Genomic DNA, 13,016 nt, shown 5'->3' with positions numbered 1-13,016 from the left:
GAAACCGATATTTTTTTGCAAAGTTATGTCTGCATATTTGTTGAGCTTTGTTCTTAGTCTTGTTATTGATTCGCAGCTGAAAAAGGGTTTTATTCTGAAAAAGAGTGAATTCTATGATAACTCAAAGATTAAAAGATGACGGTAATTTACTGAAATAACAACAAGACTGCATAAATTAGATGAAAGTTGTTTCCAGTTTCCTTCGAGCCCTACATTATTATTATTTCTCACTGAAAAGACATGTACAGTTAACAGATGTCTCGATAGAAAATTCCAGTCTTAATCACGAAAAGTTTAGAGAACATTTCGTGATTTCTTATAATTATTGATCTATTTCCAAAGAGTACTGGCCGCGTAGAAAAAATGAATTGAATCAAAATAACTTCACATCTCGTCATGGTTCAATCCGGATCACTTCCACGAATTCCAATGTATTCAAAAAGTAAGTGTTATCCAAATTAATTTTTTCACGATATATATTTTCCTCAAAACGGATATTTGTGGTTGGCGTATTAAGAATAGTACAAAGTATAATGAAATGCTTGAAATATTAAAACGATACGACAGCACGTCTAATTTAATATCATGCGTAAAATTAAGTCAAAAATAACGCCAACACAAAAACTGTAATGAATAAAATCCGGCACAATTATTACACCGTTATGAAACTAGAGGACATTGAAGCCAAAGGGGGAAATGGAAGAAAGGTTTAGATTGATTGTGGGCTAGAAAAATTTATTAATTTGCCTTGCCGGACCAATATGAAAAAATTAACGGCCCAGAAAAAGGCAATAATGTTTCATAATTGCCTCCCGATATATATAGAATACCCTCCGCCCGATAAAGCTATCAACAACAGAAACTGCAATTAATGAGGATATATTTAACGAAGTTTCTGTAATGTCTTCAATATATCAAAGTTGTCAGTGATATTTTGTAAATTAATGAATGAGTCGGTTATAGAGAAATTTAAGCTAAACAGACTTTCGGAGGACTTGCCTTGTACTTTTGTTCTAAATCTAATACAAAGCGACTTTGAATCATTGAAATATACAGAGTGTAAAAGCAAAATGGAATAAATTCATTATTTCGATTACGGTACATAATTCAACGAAATCCTGAAACATGTCAAATTTGAATTATAATTTGACATACTTCAACGGAAAAATCCTACCCCTACCTTCAACCCCAGGTACAACCCCCAATTTTTTAAACGGGAACTATAGGCTTGTGATATATCGTTTGAGAGGTCTCTTTATCGTCTATTCAAAAATGTTATCGCTTTCAAGTTTATTACAAAAATCAAGATAAAATAAATTAAAACCATGTGGTTACCGAAATTCGATAAAATACACTTATTACAATATACTCAAAACTAATTTCATGTTGAGGTATCGATAATAAGAACGTTAGCAACCATAGCCATGTTCTTTTTTGATGGTATCCTTTAAAAAACTGTAAATAATTTCCGTAGCAACCTTAGTTTAAAACGCCTTGTCAACTTTTTTTGTATGTTACAGTTGTCAGTATTTTAATTTAAGTTTTGAGTTCGGTAATTTCAAGTCTGACAAATGGTTAGATTAACAGAAATGCATAAAATAAGAGTTTTACAAATGATTGGTTACGGAGATGAAACCCGAACAGAACAGGAAGTAGCTCGCCTATTTCATGACAAATTTCCTAATTTATCGCCCATATCTCAAGGAACAATAGGCAAAATAGTGCTTATCGGCAAAATTGCCGCTATCGGTTAACGGTAAATCCTCACTGGATGAGAGAAGAACACATGTAATACCCTGAAAGGTTGATGTTTGGGCAGGGATTGTAGTAAACCATATCATTGGTCCCTTTTTCACTGGTGGCAACTTGAATGACGATAATCATTTGGCACTATTTCAAAATGATGTCATTCCAAGTTTAGCAAATTTATATCCTGATCCAGGAAACCCTCAAGTGAATACGATATGGTTTCAGCAGGATGGAGCACCACCATATTACCAAGTTAATGTCCGGCAATAGCTAGATACATTTCCCAATCGGTGGATAGAGAGGCGAGGATCGATTCAATGGCCAGCGCGATCACCTGATCTTTCATCATTGGATTTTTCACGTGGATATGTAAAGAGCAATGTGTACAAAAGTAAACCTTCAGATTGAAATGACTTAAAAGAACGAATAACGCTTGCGATTAGGTCGGTCACGACTGATATATTAAATAATATTAGAAGACAGTTTTATTTGAGATTAGGATGTTGCTAAGACGTTCGCGTCGAACATTTTGAACAATTTCTTCGTTAACATACATAGTTCTTTTTCGTATTCTACATTTCATTACGTTTTGCATTACATTTTAGTTTTTAAGAGTATTTTATCGAATTTTGGTAGCCATATGATTTTAATTTATTTTATCTAAATTGTTGCAATAAACTTGAAAGCGATAACATTTTTGAATAGAGAATGAAGAAACCTTCCAAACCCATCTGAAAAATTGGAGGTTGTACTTGTCATTTGAAGGGAGTTGGTAGGGGTGGCATTTTTGCGTTGAAGAATGTCAAATTATAATTTACATTTGACGTGTTTCGGGACTTTTTTCAATATAGTAACCGAAATAATCAATTTGATCCATTTAGCTTTTACACACTGTACATTTTTTGGTATCAAAATGACAGCCTTATTGTTTCAACAGAAAAACCGTTATTCTCCAGCAAAAGATGATTTTGAACAGGATAGCATAATAATAAAGCTAATCAGTAGCTTTATTCATTCAAATTTTAGCAAATAATTCCAATACATAAAAATAAGAATTTAGATGATGCAAACAGTTATCATCCTACATCAATAAGACCAATACTGAAAAAAATATTCGACATAATGTTGAAAAATAGATTAGATCCATTTTTGGAAAATAATAAACTCAAAAATAATTTTCAACGCGGTTATATGACGGAAAAATCAACAATCTCTGCTCTATGTGATGCATATGAAAATATTCTGAACGTTTTTGAGATTAAACAATACGTATCAGCAAAATTTTATGACCTCCCACGCGATTTTGACACAGTAAATCATATATCATTGATAGAAAACCTCGAACTTGATCAAATCGTACTTCAAAAACAGGACATCTAGAGTGAACTAGCAGAACAAAGTGTCAGATTACGTAAATATTGAATTTGGAATGCCGCAAGGATCACTTCTTGGACCGGTGCTATTTATTATTTATGTGAACAGTATTACGTTCAGTATAGTTAATGTGAGAATTCTGAAGATCCCGATGACGGATCTATAATACAATGTGGCTATAACAAATCTTTCAAATTTGTCATCCTAGGCTTATTTTTGTGTTGTTTTTTGCACTATCATTTTCTGTGGTATGTAGAAATATTGCTTATGTTTTTATTGACGTATGTATCAACACATTTTTGTGTTTATATATCTATCTATTAATTGTTTCATGTCATTTCATGTCATGATTAATTATCTAAGTGAAACCAATCACATTCTTTCAAAGAAAAATTTCCTATGCATCATAATCAATGCGTATGATGAAAGTATAACTCATCGCTGTGTCTACCTGAAAGATATTCAATAAGAAGTTTTATTGTTCTCCAGCCGCCGCATACACTACTGAAGATGGCTGTCTCAGTAATAAACGCAACGTTTGATACCACAAGTTTTTTTCCAACCCTTTCCTACCCCCAACATGTAGAAGCAGCTCCCATTAACTAATATCAAACCACATAAAGAGGTGGGGGATGTTTAATACTCTCGTATAATATATCTCCTTTCCAAAATGACTCTATCCATTTCCCTGAGTACTTCATGTAATATAATGCTCTCGCATTGGGGTACATTATACAACTCGGTGAAACGTCTCTTATTTATAAATGTGGAGACATAAGGAGAGCTTTTGCGGCCTGGATGTCCGTCTGAAGTCGTCCTGGATAGTTTACTTCTTACGACTCTCACGGGAAAACTGACCCTATGCTATTATTTTTCACCCCATAGCTGGGCTTTTGCATATATCCTGGTCTGCGACGGTGTTGCTGTAAATTTCACTTTCGGGCGCTCAGGGAGAGGATCTGTTCATTCGATAGAATGAATTCAGTGTAGAAGGACATTATTTGGTTGAGGATATATATAGTGCTCGTCAAAAAGTAAATGATTACCAAAATACCACGTATCTCGTCACCAGCGTAAAGACAGCAGTGGCATCGCATGGCTACTTTGTCACTATGTCGATTTTTCACTTTTTACTTCGAAAATTACGATTGTAACTAACTAATATGTCATTGCTAATATGATACGAAACATAGGTTTAAGGATGAGGCCACAATAAGCATTCGATTGCACAAATTTTGAACCAAACGGTTTTTTCATCGAAGTACTTAGTCTGAATATTACTTTTGTGGAATATATCTTATTCTTCAGATAATATTGATTTCTCTTCATTCATTTTTTTGATTTATGTGTAGTGTAGGGTAGATTAGTCTATATAAACCATATAAAAATATTTATTCCTCAATTTCATTGAAAACACTGCTTCAAAATGAGAGAAAGCTGCTATTTCCAAACCCTATTTACTCTTTCAATCGTCTAGCCAATCAGAACACAGTCTCTAGTCACGTGACCGTCACGTTGCCAGAAAAACTACTTCTCTGGTTGATTCTACGACGGATAATGAATTACTTTCGACTTCCTTGGAACATGAGTTAGTACTAGATCACTTCGAATACCGAAACAATGATCGAAAAATAGTTTCATAAAATAGAACTTACAGACCCTATTTGGGAAGAAGAAGAAAAAAGGCTCTCTACTCCTTCGTTAATAAATGTAAGAATTTCTGTTTATTACGAGGAGATTTTTTCGGGGGATGGGGTTGCTTACCACCCTTACATTTTAGGTAAATTGAGTGGCACCTCCTTATGAAGGTTGCCTTTTGACGTGGATATTTTATGCTTCTGGTGAAAAAGTGAATCATACTAAAAACTTACCTATACAACGAATACAACCTGCTGATTTCCTTGAATGCTGTTGGCACAGAAAAGTTTAAAAAACTGTTTTAGGGTTAATAAATCCCAATAATTGTTTTTAAAGCACACACAAAAAAGTAACACCTAATAAGGGTAACTCACATAGGAAATTTAGAGTAAATGTTGAAAACCTACGCCATTTTGCTCCATGCAACAATAAAGATTTTGTTCGAATTTTGCTCTTACATTATTCAACATCTCAGGAGTTATAGCTCGGCATTCATCAATAATTCTACGACGTTATTCATCCAAATTGACTGGCTGTGTAGCATAAACTTTAGACTTTAAATATCCCCACAAAAAGTAGTCCAGTGGTGTTAAATCTGATGATCGGGCTGGCCCTTCAATTGGACCTCTTCTGCCAATCCATTGTCCTTCAAAATGATTATTCAAACAGTTTCGAAACTGCTGGGCATAATGGGGTGGTGCACCGTCTTGTTGAAAATGGATAAATTCATCGTGACATCTTGGATCCTGTTCAATTATTTCAACTATACGAGGTTGTATTGCCTCTTCAAGAAGTTGTAAATAAGAATCACCGGTTAAATTTCCATCAATGATTGCCTAATATTCCGGCCCAGACATTCAACTTTTGGGGATGTTGGGTATGTATTTCTGCGTATTGTCTTGGGTTTTCATCCGACTAATAACGGCAATTGTGACGGTTCACGCAACCATTTAAATGAAATGAGCTTTCGTCCGAAAAACAGATGTTATAAAGCAGCTCGGGATATTTCATTAATCTCTCACTCATGCCCTCACAAAACTCCTGTCTTCCGTCAAAATCATCCTCATTGAGTTCATGAACAAGTTTAATTTTGTAAGGATGGAATTTGTCGTTTTTAAGGATTCTCCATGCGCTCATATGGCTTATTCCGGCCATTGCTGATAAACCTCTGGTACTTAACCTGGGATTGGCGATGACTTGACCAATCACTCCAATCGCAATATCGTCATTCATTACCCTTCTCTGAACATTCTTTTCTTATTTAAAACCGAACCTGTCTCCCTGAATTTTTTGACCAAATCCAGAACGTGATTTCTGCTTAGGTGTTTACCAGGATTTTGCTCGTTAAATAAAATTGATGTTCTATTAGCATTTTGGTCGTTGCCAAAAAATAAAGCAATAACTGAAACCCTTTCAGCAGTAGTGTAAGGCATTTTTAACCAAATAACAATACACGACCCGTTTGAACAAAACAATCGAACGATGTACTAATGAAAACTGGAAGAAGATGAGTGGGTATTGATTTTAAAAAAGGGATTTTATTTAACCAAAAACTGATAAGAAGAACTGCTCGAAAATTCCTTCATTTAGGCATACAAGTTATCGAGTGGTCTGTCTAATGTATTATTAACATGGCAATTTTAACTTCAAATTATCTCGAAAACTAATTGTTACAAAAATTTTCTTTTAACAGAGTTGTAAAGGTATTCGAAAGACCTTTAAAACAAGGTGCCACACGACCTACTTTCCCTATCTAAATAAGGGTCGTCGGACGCACCCCTCCGAGGGGGTGCGTACTACAAAAAATTTGATTAGTCTGAAAGGTGTCCCCCTTCAATTAGAAATCGACGTGTCCGAGCTTTTTTTAAAAATCTTACTTTTTATATTCAAAAACGGCTCTGTTAAGTTTTCATTGTTACACACTGTATTTATATGTATACACGTTTGACAAATGTGATCTGTGTTCATGGTAATACTGATCCAATCCAAAGCAAAAAATAAATTCTGGAGATGAAAACTGTAAGAACCTGCTTCGAAACAGTGCTTGGAAAGTTTTGGTGTATAGAAAAAGGAATTTCCTCAGATAAAAAAATATAACCAAGAGAAATTTGTCTAATTCAAATTCCATCGATATTATATCAGAAAAACACCGAACACGTGCATAGTAATTGGGTTTGAATATTTCAATAATCTGCGGTTTAGATGCATTTCTTGATGATGAGTTTTTAAATATTCATCTTCCGTTCATATCCATATTCGGCCGGCACGCGATATCACATAAAATATAGATTTATAGACGTATCTACTCACATGCAAATGTGCGTTCCTTTCGAAGATCATCCAAAATTCATAACTCACAGACGCTTTCGTTCAGGAGAGGTTCGAATTTTGTGATTTGGATTCGAGATTGCCGTTTTTAAAGTATTCGGGTCTACACAAATATGCCGGATGTTCATCGTCGATTATTCAAAAGATATGCACAGATTTTGTAGTCATAATCCATCTGAAAGTACTCATTAGAACACAAGAGATAATCTTCTGACTTGAATTACGAATAAAAATTGTTTGCAACATTTCGTAGGGCCACCTCTTCATTTCAAAACAAGCATTATAGTTTGAAAATGCAATACATATTACTTGTAATATTATATCTACTTGAGAAACTAGAATCTGTGTAAACTGAATTTTAGTAACCAGTCACTTTTTTTTCAGCTGAAAGTCGGTCGAATACAAGGTTGGAAAAAATACCTTCAACTCCCACATCACACAATGGTGAGTAATGTTTTCAAATATTATAGCCGTCAGTATTCTTCACATTCACATGATACATAACGTTTCAAAGTGTTTAGTATATAAAACAGTAAAAAAGGAAAATATCTGATGTACAATGTTCAAACAATTCAATAACTACTTCCTGAATATTTTATTGAATTAGGAAAACGCATATAAAGTATTTCCCTGTATGTAATCACTTAAAAATAGGAAGTTAGGGAAAACATTGAATGAGGTTTTCCAGTGATTATTAAGTAACTAATTAACAAAAATAAAGAACACAAAACCCAATCTCGAAAAAGAAAAGAAATGAAAAGTCTACTGTTGAATTAATTCATGCAAAATAATACCAACACACCAAGTGATCACATCTAGAACAAAATATTAAAACAACAGAAATGAAAATATTGAAAAACCGTGTAGAAAATTTAGACAACAGGATTATCATCAGATCCAGAGCAAAACCGAAGCGAAAATATATGAAAAGAACGATAGCTTTCGTGAAATCAGAAAGTTAGAAGAAAACTATTTCAAATAGGGACACAATAAAATTTGTTTGTATATCATATATTATAATTCCAAGGTCTCACAGATTCCAGCAAAAATATAATTTCTCAGTGCTAGTCACGATGTAAACAGCTTTTCCAAATCTTCTCTGCATGAGAATCGCTCGGAGACTTTTGGGACACCCCAGGAGGTAGAATTTTCTACGTATTATCCTGTCAGAATTCACAACAAAGTGAACAAGAAACCAGGTTATCTTTTGGGTACCAGAAATGATGATTACGATTCAATGTCTTATCTATGTTTGTGAAATTAAATTTTCCGGATACAGGAATATTAAGACGGATTTCCACCAAACGGATTCGCTTGCGACTAGTTTTGTTTTCTGAGACAGAAAACAAAAACTTGTTTTAGTTTCAAAAACACTCGAAACTCGAATTTCACCAAACAGACAGAAATTAGTCTGAGTCGGGTATTTTGTTGTGAAATATTTGTTTTTTATGTTTTCATAATGTATATTCGAATCTTTTGAACGAAATAGGCGAAAGTGAAAAAAAACAAGACTCTAGATGAGATTATTGCTGAAAAGATGAAGAGATTATGGAACGGATTAAATTAGGGCAGATTTGATAAATAAAAAAAAATAAAAAAAAACATTAATTTCCAACAGGAGTACCCAGTTACAGGAAATAATATTACGAATATATATGAAATGAATATTAAAAATAATGGAATATAGAAATGTATAAAAGTAAATTCTGAAACAAAGTATATATAAAATATCCGTATACGTAGAATTTCAAAAGAGGAATGAAAAATTCAGCATATAACACAAAATCTTACAAATCATACAATGTAGGTTGTTAAGGTTAAGAATGAACGAAATCTCGACTTTCAGAAATGACAAAAACCAAGATGAATACATCTCAGTTCCATACCACCGATATACGAGGAACTTTGGAAAGATTTTCGAGGAACTAGGTATGAAGGTGGTTTTTAAAACAAGTCATTCACTACAGAGCCTTTTGGGAAGTCCAAAAGACAAAGTCGAGGTGTTAAAATAACGATTCGGAAAAGTCTGGAATTTACGAAATTGAATGTAAGGACTGCGATGCAAAATATTATGGACAGACAAAAAGATCTATTAAAGTAAGATATAAGGAACACATAGCACACTTAAAATATGGAAGACCTGAAAAATCAGCAGTCGCCCATCATATTTTGCAACGAAACCATTCCATAGACTTCAGTTCATTAAGATTAGTTAGACAAGTTAACAACAACAGGCAACTAGATGTTTATGAGAGTGTAGAAATAAGTAAACACAATAATATTATGAATAACGATGACGGACCTATACCAAAGAGCATACTATATAGCTTGTTAAAATAAAATAATGTGGGGTTTACTGATTACTACATAAGGACACATTGCAAAAATAAATTTGGATAGGCAATATTGTGAAATTAATTTTTATATAGCTGAAAATTGTTTTATATAAACATATGTTGTAAAATAATAGATAGGGCAAAATTGTAAAAATAATTTAAGTTGGTATACCTGTATGGTTGGTACGCCTGGATGGTTTACCTGTATGTGTTACCTTTATAGCATAAATAGGATTAGCTCGCACTAGTTCTTGGTTTTAATCTTCCTCTTTGAAGACGATCACTTGGTGATCGAAACACGTGTCGAGTTGTTGAAAATAACGATTTGGTGTTGGGAAAAAACTCCAGTAATATTCATTACTACACCAAAGGTTCCAAACAGTGCATCATAAGTTCAAAGAGTCATTAATAAAAATAAAAGAGGTCCAAGATCAGAACCTTGTGGTACCCCAGATGTAACTACGTACTGGGCCGATTTGAAAGATTCATATTCGACGAATTGTTTTCTGTTAACTAGATATGATTCAATAAGAGTAATCAGTTGGTTAGAGAGTCCCAATTTTGTCAAATTGCTGAGATAAATGATGACATAGGAATGAATGGATATGAGATCATCGTTTTGTAAATTTCTAAGAATGTCCAAACACAAATTTGAGAACTTGTTAAATGTAGTAGGACCAAAAATTTTCAAACAGAATACAAATCACAGATATGTTATGTCTGAATAGTTGCTTCTTGTTGTCGCCTACCTTCTTTTACACTAACACCGACAAAACAACAAAACCACAAAGTCGTCAAAATGTTTGTTATTTTGACAACTCAAGATTTGTTTTGTTGAAACCGACACGTTCCTGTTTTGTTGTGGTTTTTCCCGATTGGTAGAAATCCACGTTTTCAATTCAAACGTGTGTGAAAATAATAATTGAAGTTATTGAAATAGAATTGATGGAACAAAAGACAACTGAAGATTCTTATTGGATTCTTCGCTTAGTTTGTCAACTCTAATAATTCTATTAACAACAAAACTATATACAATCCTTCAACAGCTTCTGGGTTTCATATTTCCTGACCAATCACAGATCAATCAATAAAACACTCCCGATTTCCTTAAATGGTGCCATTCTTCCCTGACATTCCGTGAACCGTAAAGTTTCTTTAATAAATTGTGTCTTTATATAATTCAACAAGCGACAACACGTGTCTCTTAACCCCTGCCACGTGACTATGTTCTTTATTAAAAAGGGTTATACACTACTTAGGGTTTTTTATGAACGTAATACTTCCTTAGGGGTGGATGTATTTTGCGATGAACGACTTGTTTCCTCCTCATCGTAGCGTATATGATTCAAACGGTTTCGATTTTCATGTAATAGTCCAGTCATCTTAGTCAAAATTAGGGTAACTACCCCGGAATTTGCGATACCCAGCTATAAACTCGTATAAACTTGAATTTTGACATCCTTGAAGTTGTCTCGAAACCTACATATGGTAGAGTGTACGCGACTATTGAAATCTAAGGTCAAAGGTCATAAAAATCGATTTTGTGACATATTTTCTTCAAATATCTCGTTTCTTATGGGTTTTTCGCCATTTGTATTCATTACTGATATTGTAGAGGACTGAATTCCCTCCAACTTTTGTTTCAAAAATTTTTTCATGCGTTGAATCAGTAGCGTATAAATCTAGAGGTTTCCAAAACATAAAAATAAAAATGGGAGATGAAATGATTGAAAATCCCTCTGAGTTAGCAACACTTTTCAACAACTTTTTTGTTACTGCCCCAAATGGTCTGGTTTCTCAATTAGACAAAAAAGCATAGAACCAATAGAAAATACAGATTTTAATCTCAATTCTATTTTTCTGAGTCCATTTCAGGAAAGTTAGTTACTCAGCATATTAAATAATAGTCTAAAAAATAAATGTTCGACAGGTCCAGATAATATTCCTCCTTTTTTATTAAAAAAAGTTATCAAACCGATAATACCTCTCACTTTCATGGTGAATTTGTCTTTCTCTAATGGCGCTTCCCCAAAAGGACTAAAATGTGGTAAAAATTTGAAATTATAACCGAAAACCAACATGGTTTCCGAGAAGCAAGGTCGAAGATAACGGCTTTAGTTTTCTTTTATAGCACAGTTGTAGAACAGGGCATTCGATTGTGTGAACCACGCTAAGTTACTAGCAAAACTGGAAATATTTGGTATTAGAGGGGTTGCGAATACTTGGATATCAACATTCACAGAAAATCGTACGCAGTATGTTAGTATAGCCCAAAACAATGGCAGCAAGACTCAGAAGGTCAACTCACAACTGAGAACTATTGAGAGAGGTGTTCCTCAAGGGTCCATATTAGGGCCTGTGCTATTTATATTGTATGTGACAGATATAGATCAAAATATCAACTCAGGCAAGTACACTACACATGCAGATGATTTTTCACTGACAATATCAGCTCCTACAACATCGGAAATAGAAAAGGCGGGCACTGATGTAATGAAAAAAATTAGTAACTGTTTCAATGAAAACGACTTGTATTTGAATGTTGATAAGACAACGTTATATAGATTTCATAACAAACAGAAAGCATGTAACACAATAGAAATCGAAGTGTTCTTTTTGAAAAATCAAATATGCTACTACTTTCTAATGAAAGTGGCAACTCCGCATTTTCGAAAATATTTTAGTTGTTCACGAATATTCGAATATGCTCTCCAACAAATTTTAAAACGTATCCGTTGTCTGGTTCACCAGAAACGTCTAATGTTCCATACAGCGTAAATCAGCCTGCACATTAAACGTTCTGATAACTTTCTACTTGCCAAAAAATCAGGCGAACCAATTTTCTGTTCCATGGAAAGGTTTCGAAGCAGGCACACATCGGAAGGAGCAGGATATTCCTTCGGTGTTCCTTATCTCTATTTCCACACAAAACCGAACCAATGATGAGTCACACTCGACCAGACAAAAACTGATCGCATTATAAAATAATTGAAACGGCCACAGCTCGAGGAGATGAGGTACAGTTGCTCCGTCAGTCTGATGATACCATCCATCAATCATAAATGATCGTGTTTCAAAGCACTCCTCGATCAAAGAACGTTTAGGGGTTGCGAGGGAGGCCCGGTTAAGGGAAAGGGTGTTGACTGCAGTCAAAAGGACGAAACACGCTGTTAATCCGTGAAATACTCCATAATCGATTGTCCTTGCTCCATATGTGAATTATGATTACGTTCAGTTCGCGCCTATATCAATAAATTCGGAATTTATTAGGCGAACCCCTTTTTTAAAACGAGGAATTCGAAAATCATAGTGTTTTGAAGAATGGAGGGTGAGTAATGGTGGTTGTTGGATTTTACATCCGTGATTTTCAATATACATTATGTCAGAACTGGGAATCAATCATTCAAAAAGCCCGCGCTGTCAAAATTATTTTTGTAGCTAGATTGGTGCAACTGTCTTCTATACACACGCGGAGTTTGAACGCCATCTGTCGCCTAGTTTGTTTACAGTACTCCATTAGTTATTTAACCTCAAAAATGTCCCTCGCTCTGGGCGGCCATCAACATCCTCAACTGAACTTAACATCGCTAA

At 34.3% G+C, this 13,016-nt stretch overlaps 1 protein-coding gene across 2 annotated transcripts in view; it reads left to right on the top strand.

Annotated features, from left to right (window-relative positions):
- The window catches only part of LOC111510503 (uncharacterized), a 151,388-nt gene that overhangs the window by 117,430 nt on the left and 20,942 nt on the right, over nt 1-13,016 (top strand). For both annotated transcript variants that reach the window (XM_074176195.1, XM_074176194.1), the window contains exon 4: nt 7,474-7,533. In XM_074176195.1, the coding sequence (XP_074032296.1) occupies nt 7,474-7,533 (60 nt within the window). The remainder of the gene's footprint in view (nt 1-7,473; nt 7,534-13,016) is intronic.

This window comes from Leptinotarsa decemlineata, unplaced genomic scaffold (genome assembly GCF_025532065.1).
Source record: "Leptinotarsa decemlineata unplaced genomic scaffold, Ldec_3_MD MMD2_tig00001621_RagTag_RagTag, whole genome shotgun sequence".
In the NCBI taxonomy this organism is placed as follows: Eukaryota; Metazoa; Arthropoda; class Insecta; order Coleoptera; family Chrysomelidae; genus Leptinotarsa; species Leptinotarsa decemlineata.
This window is presented reverse-complemented; position numbering and strand designations above follow the sequence as displayed.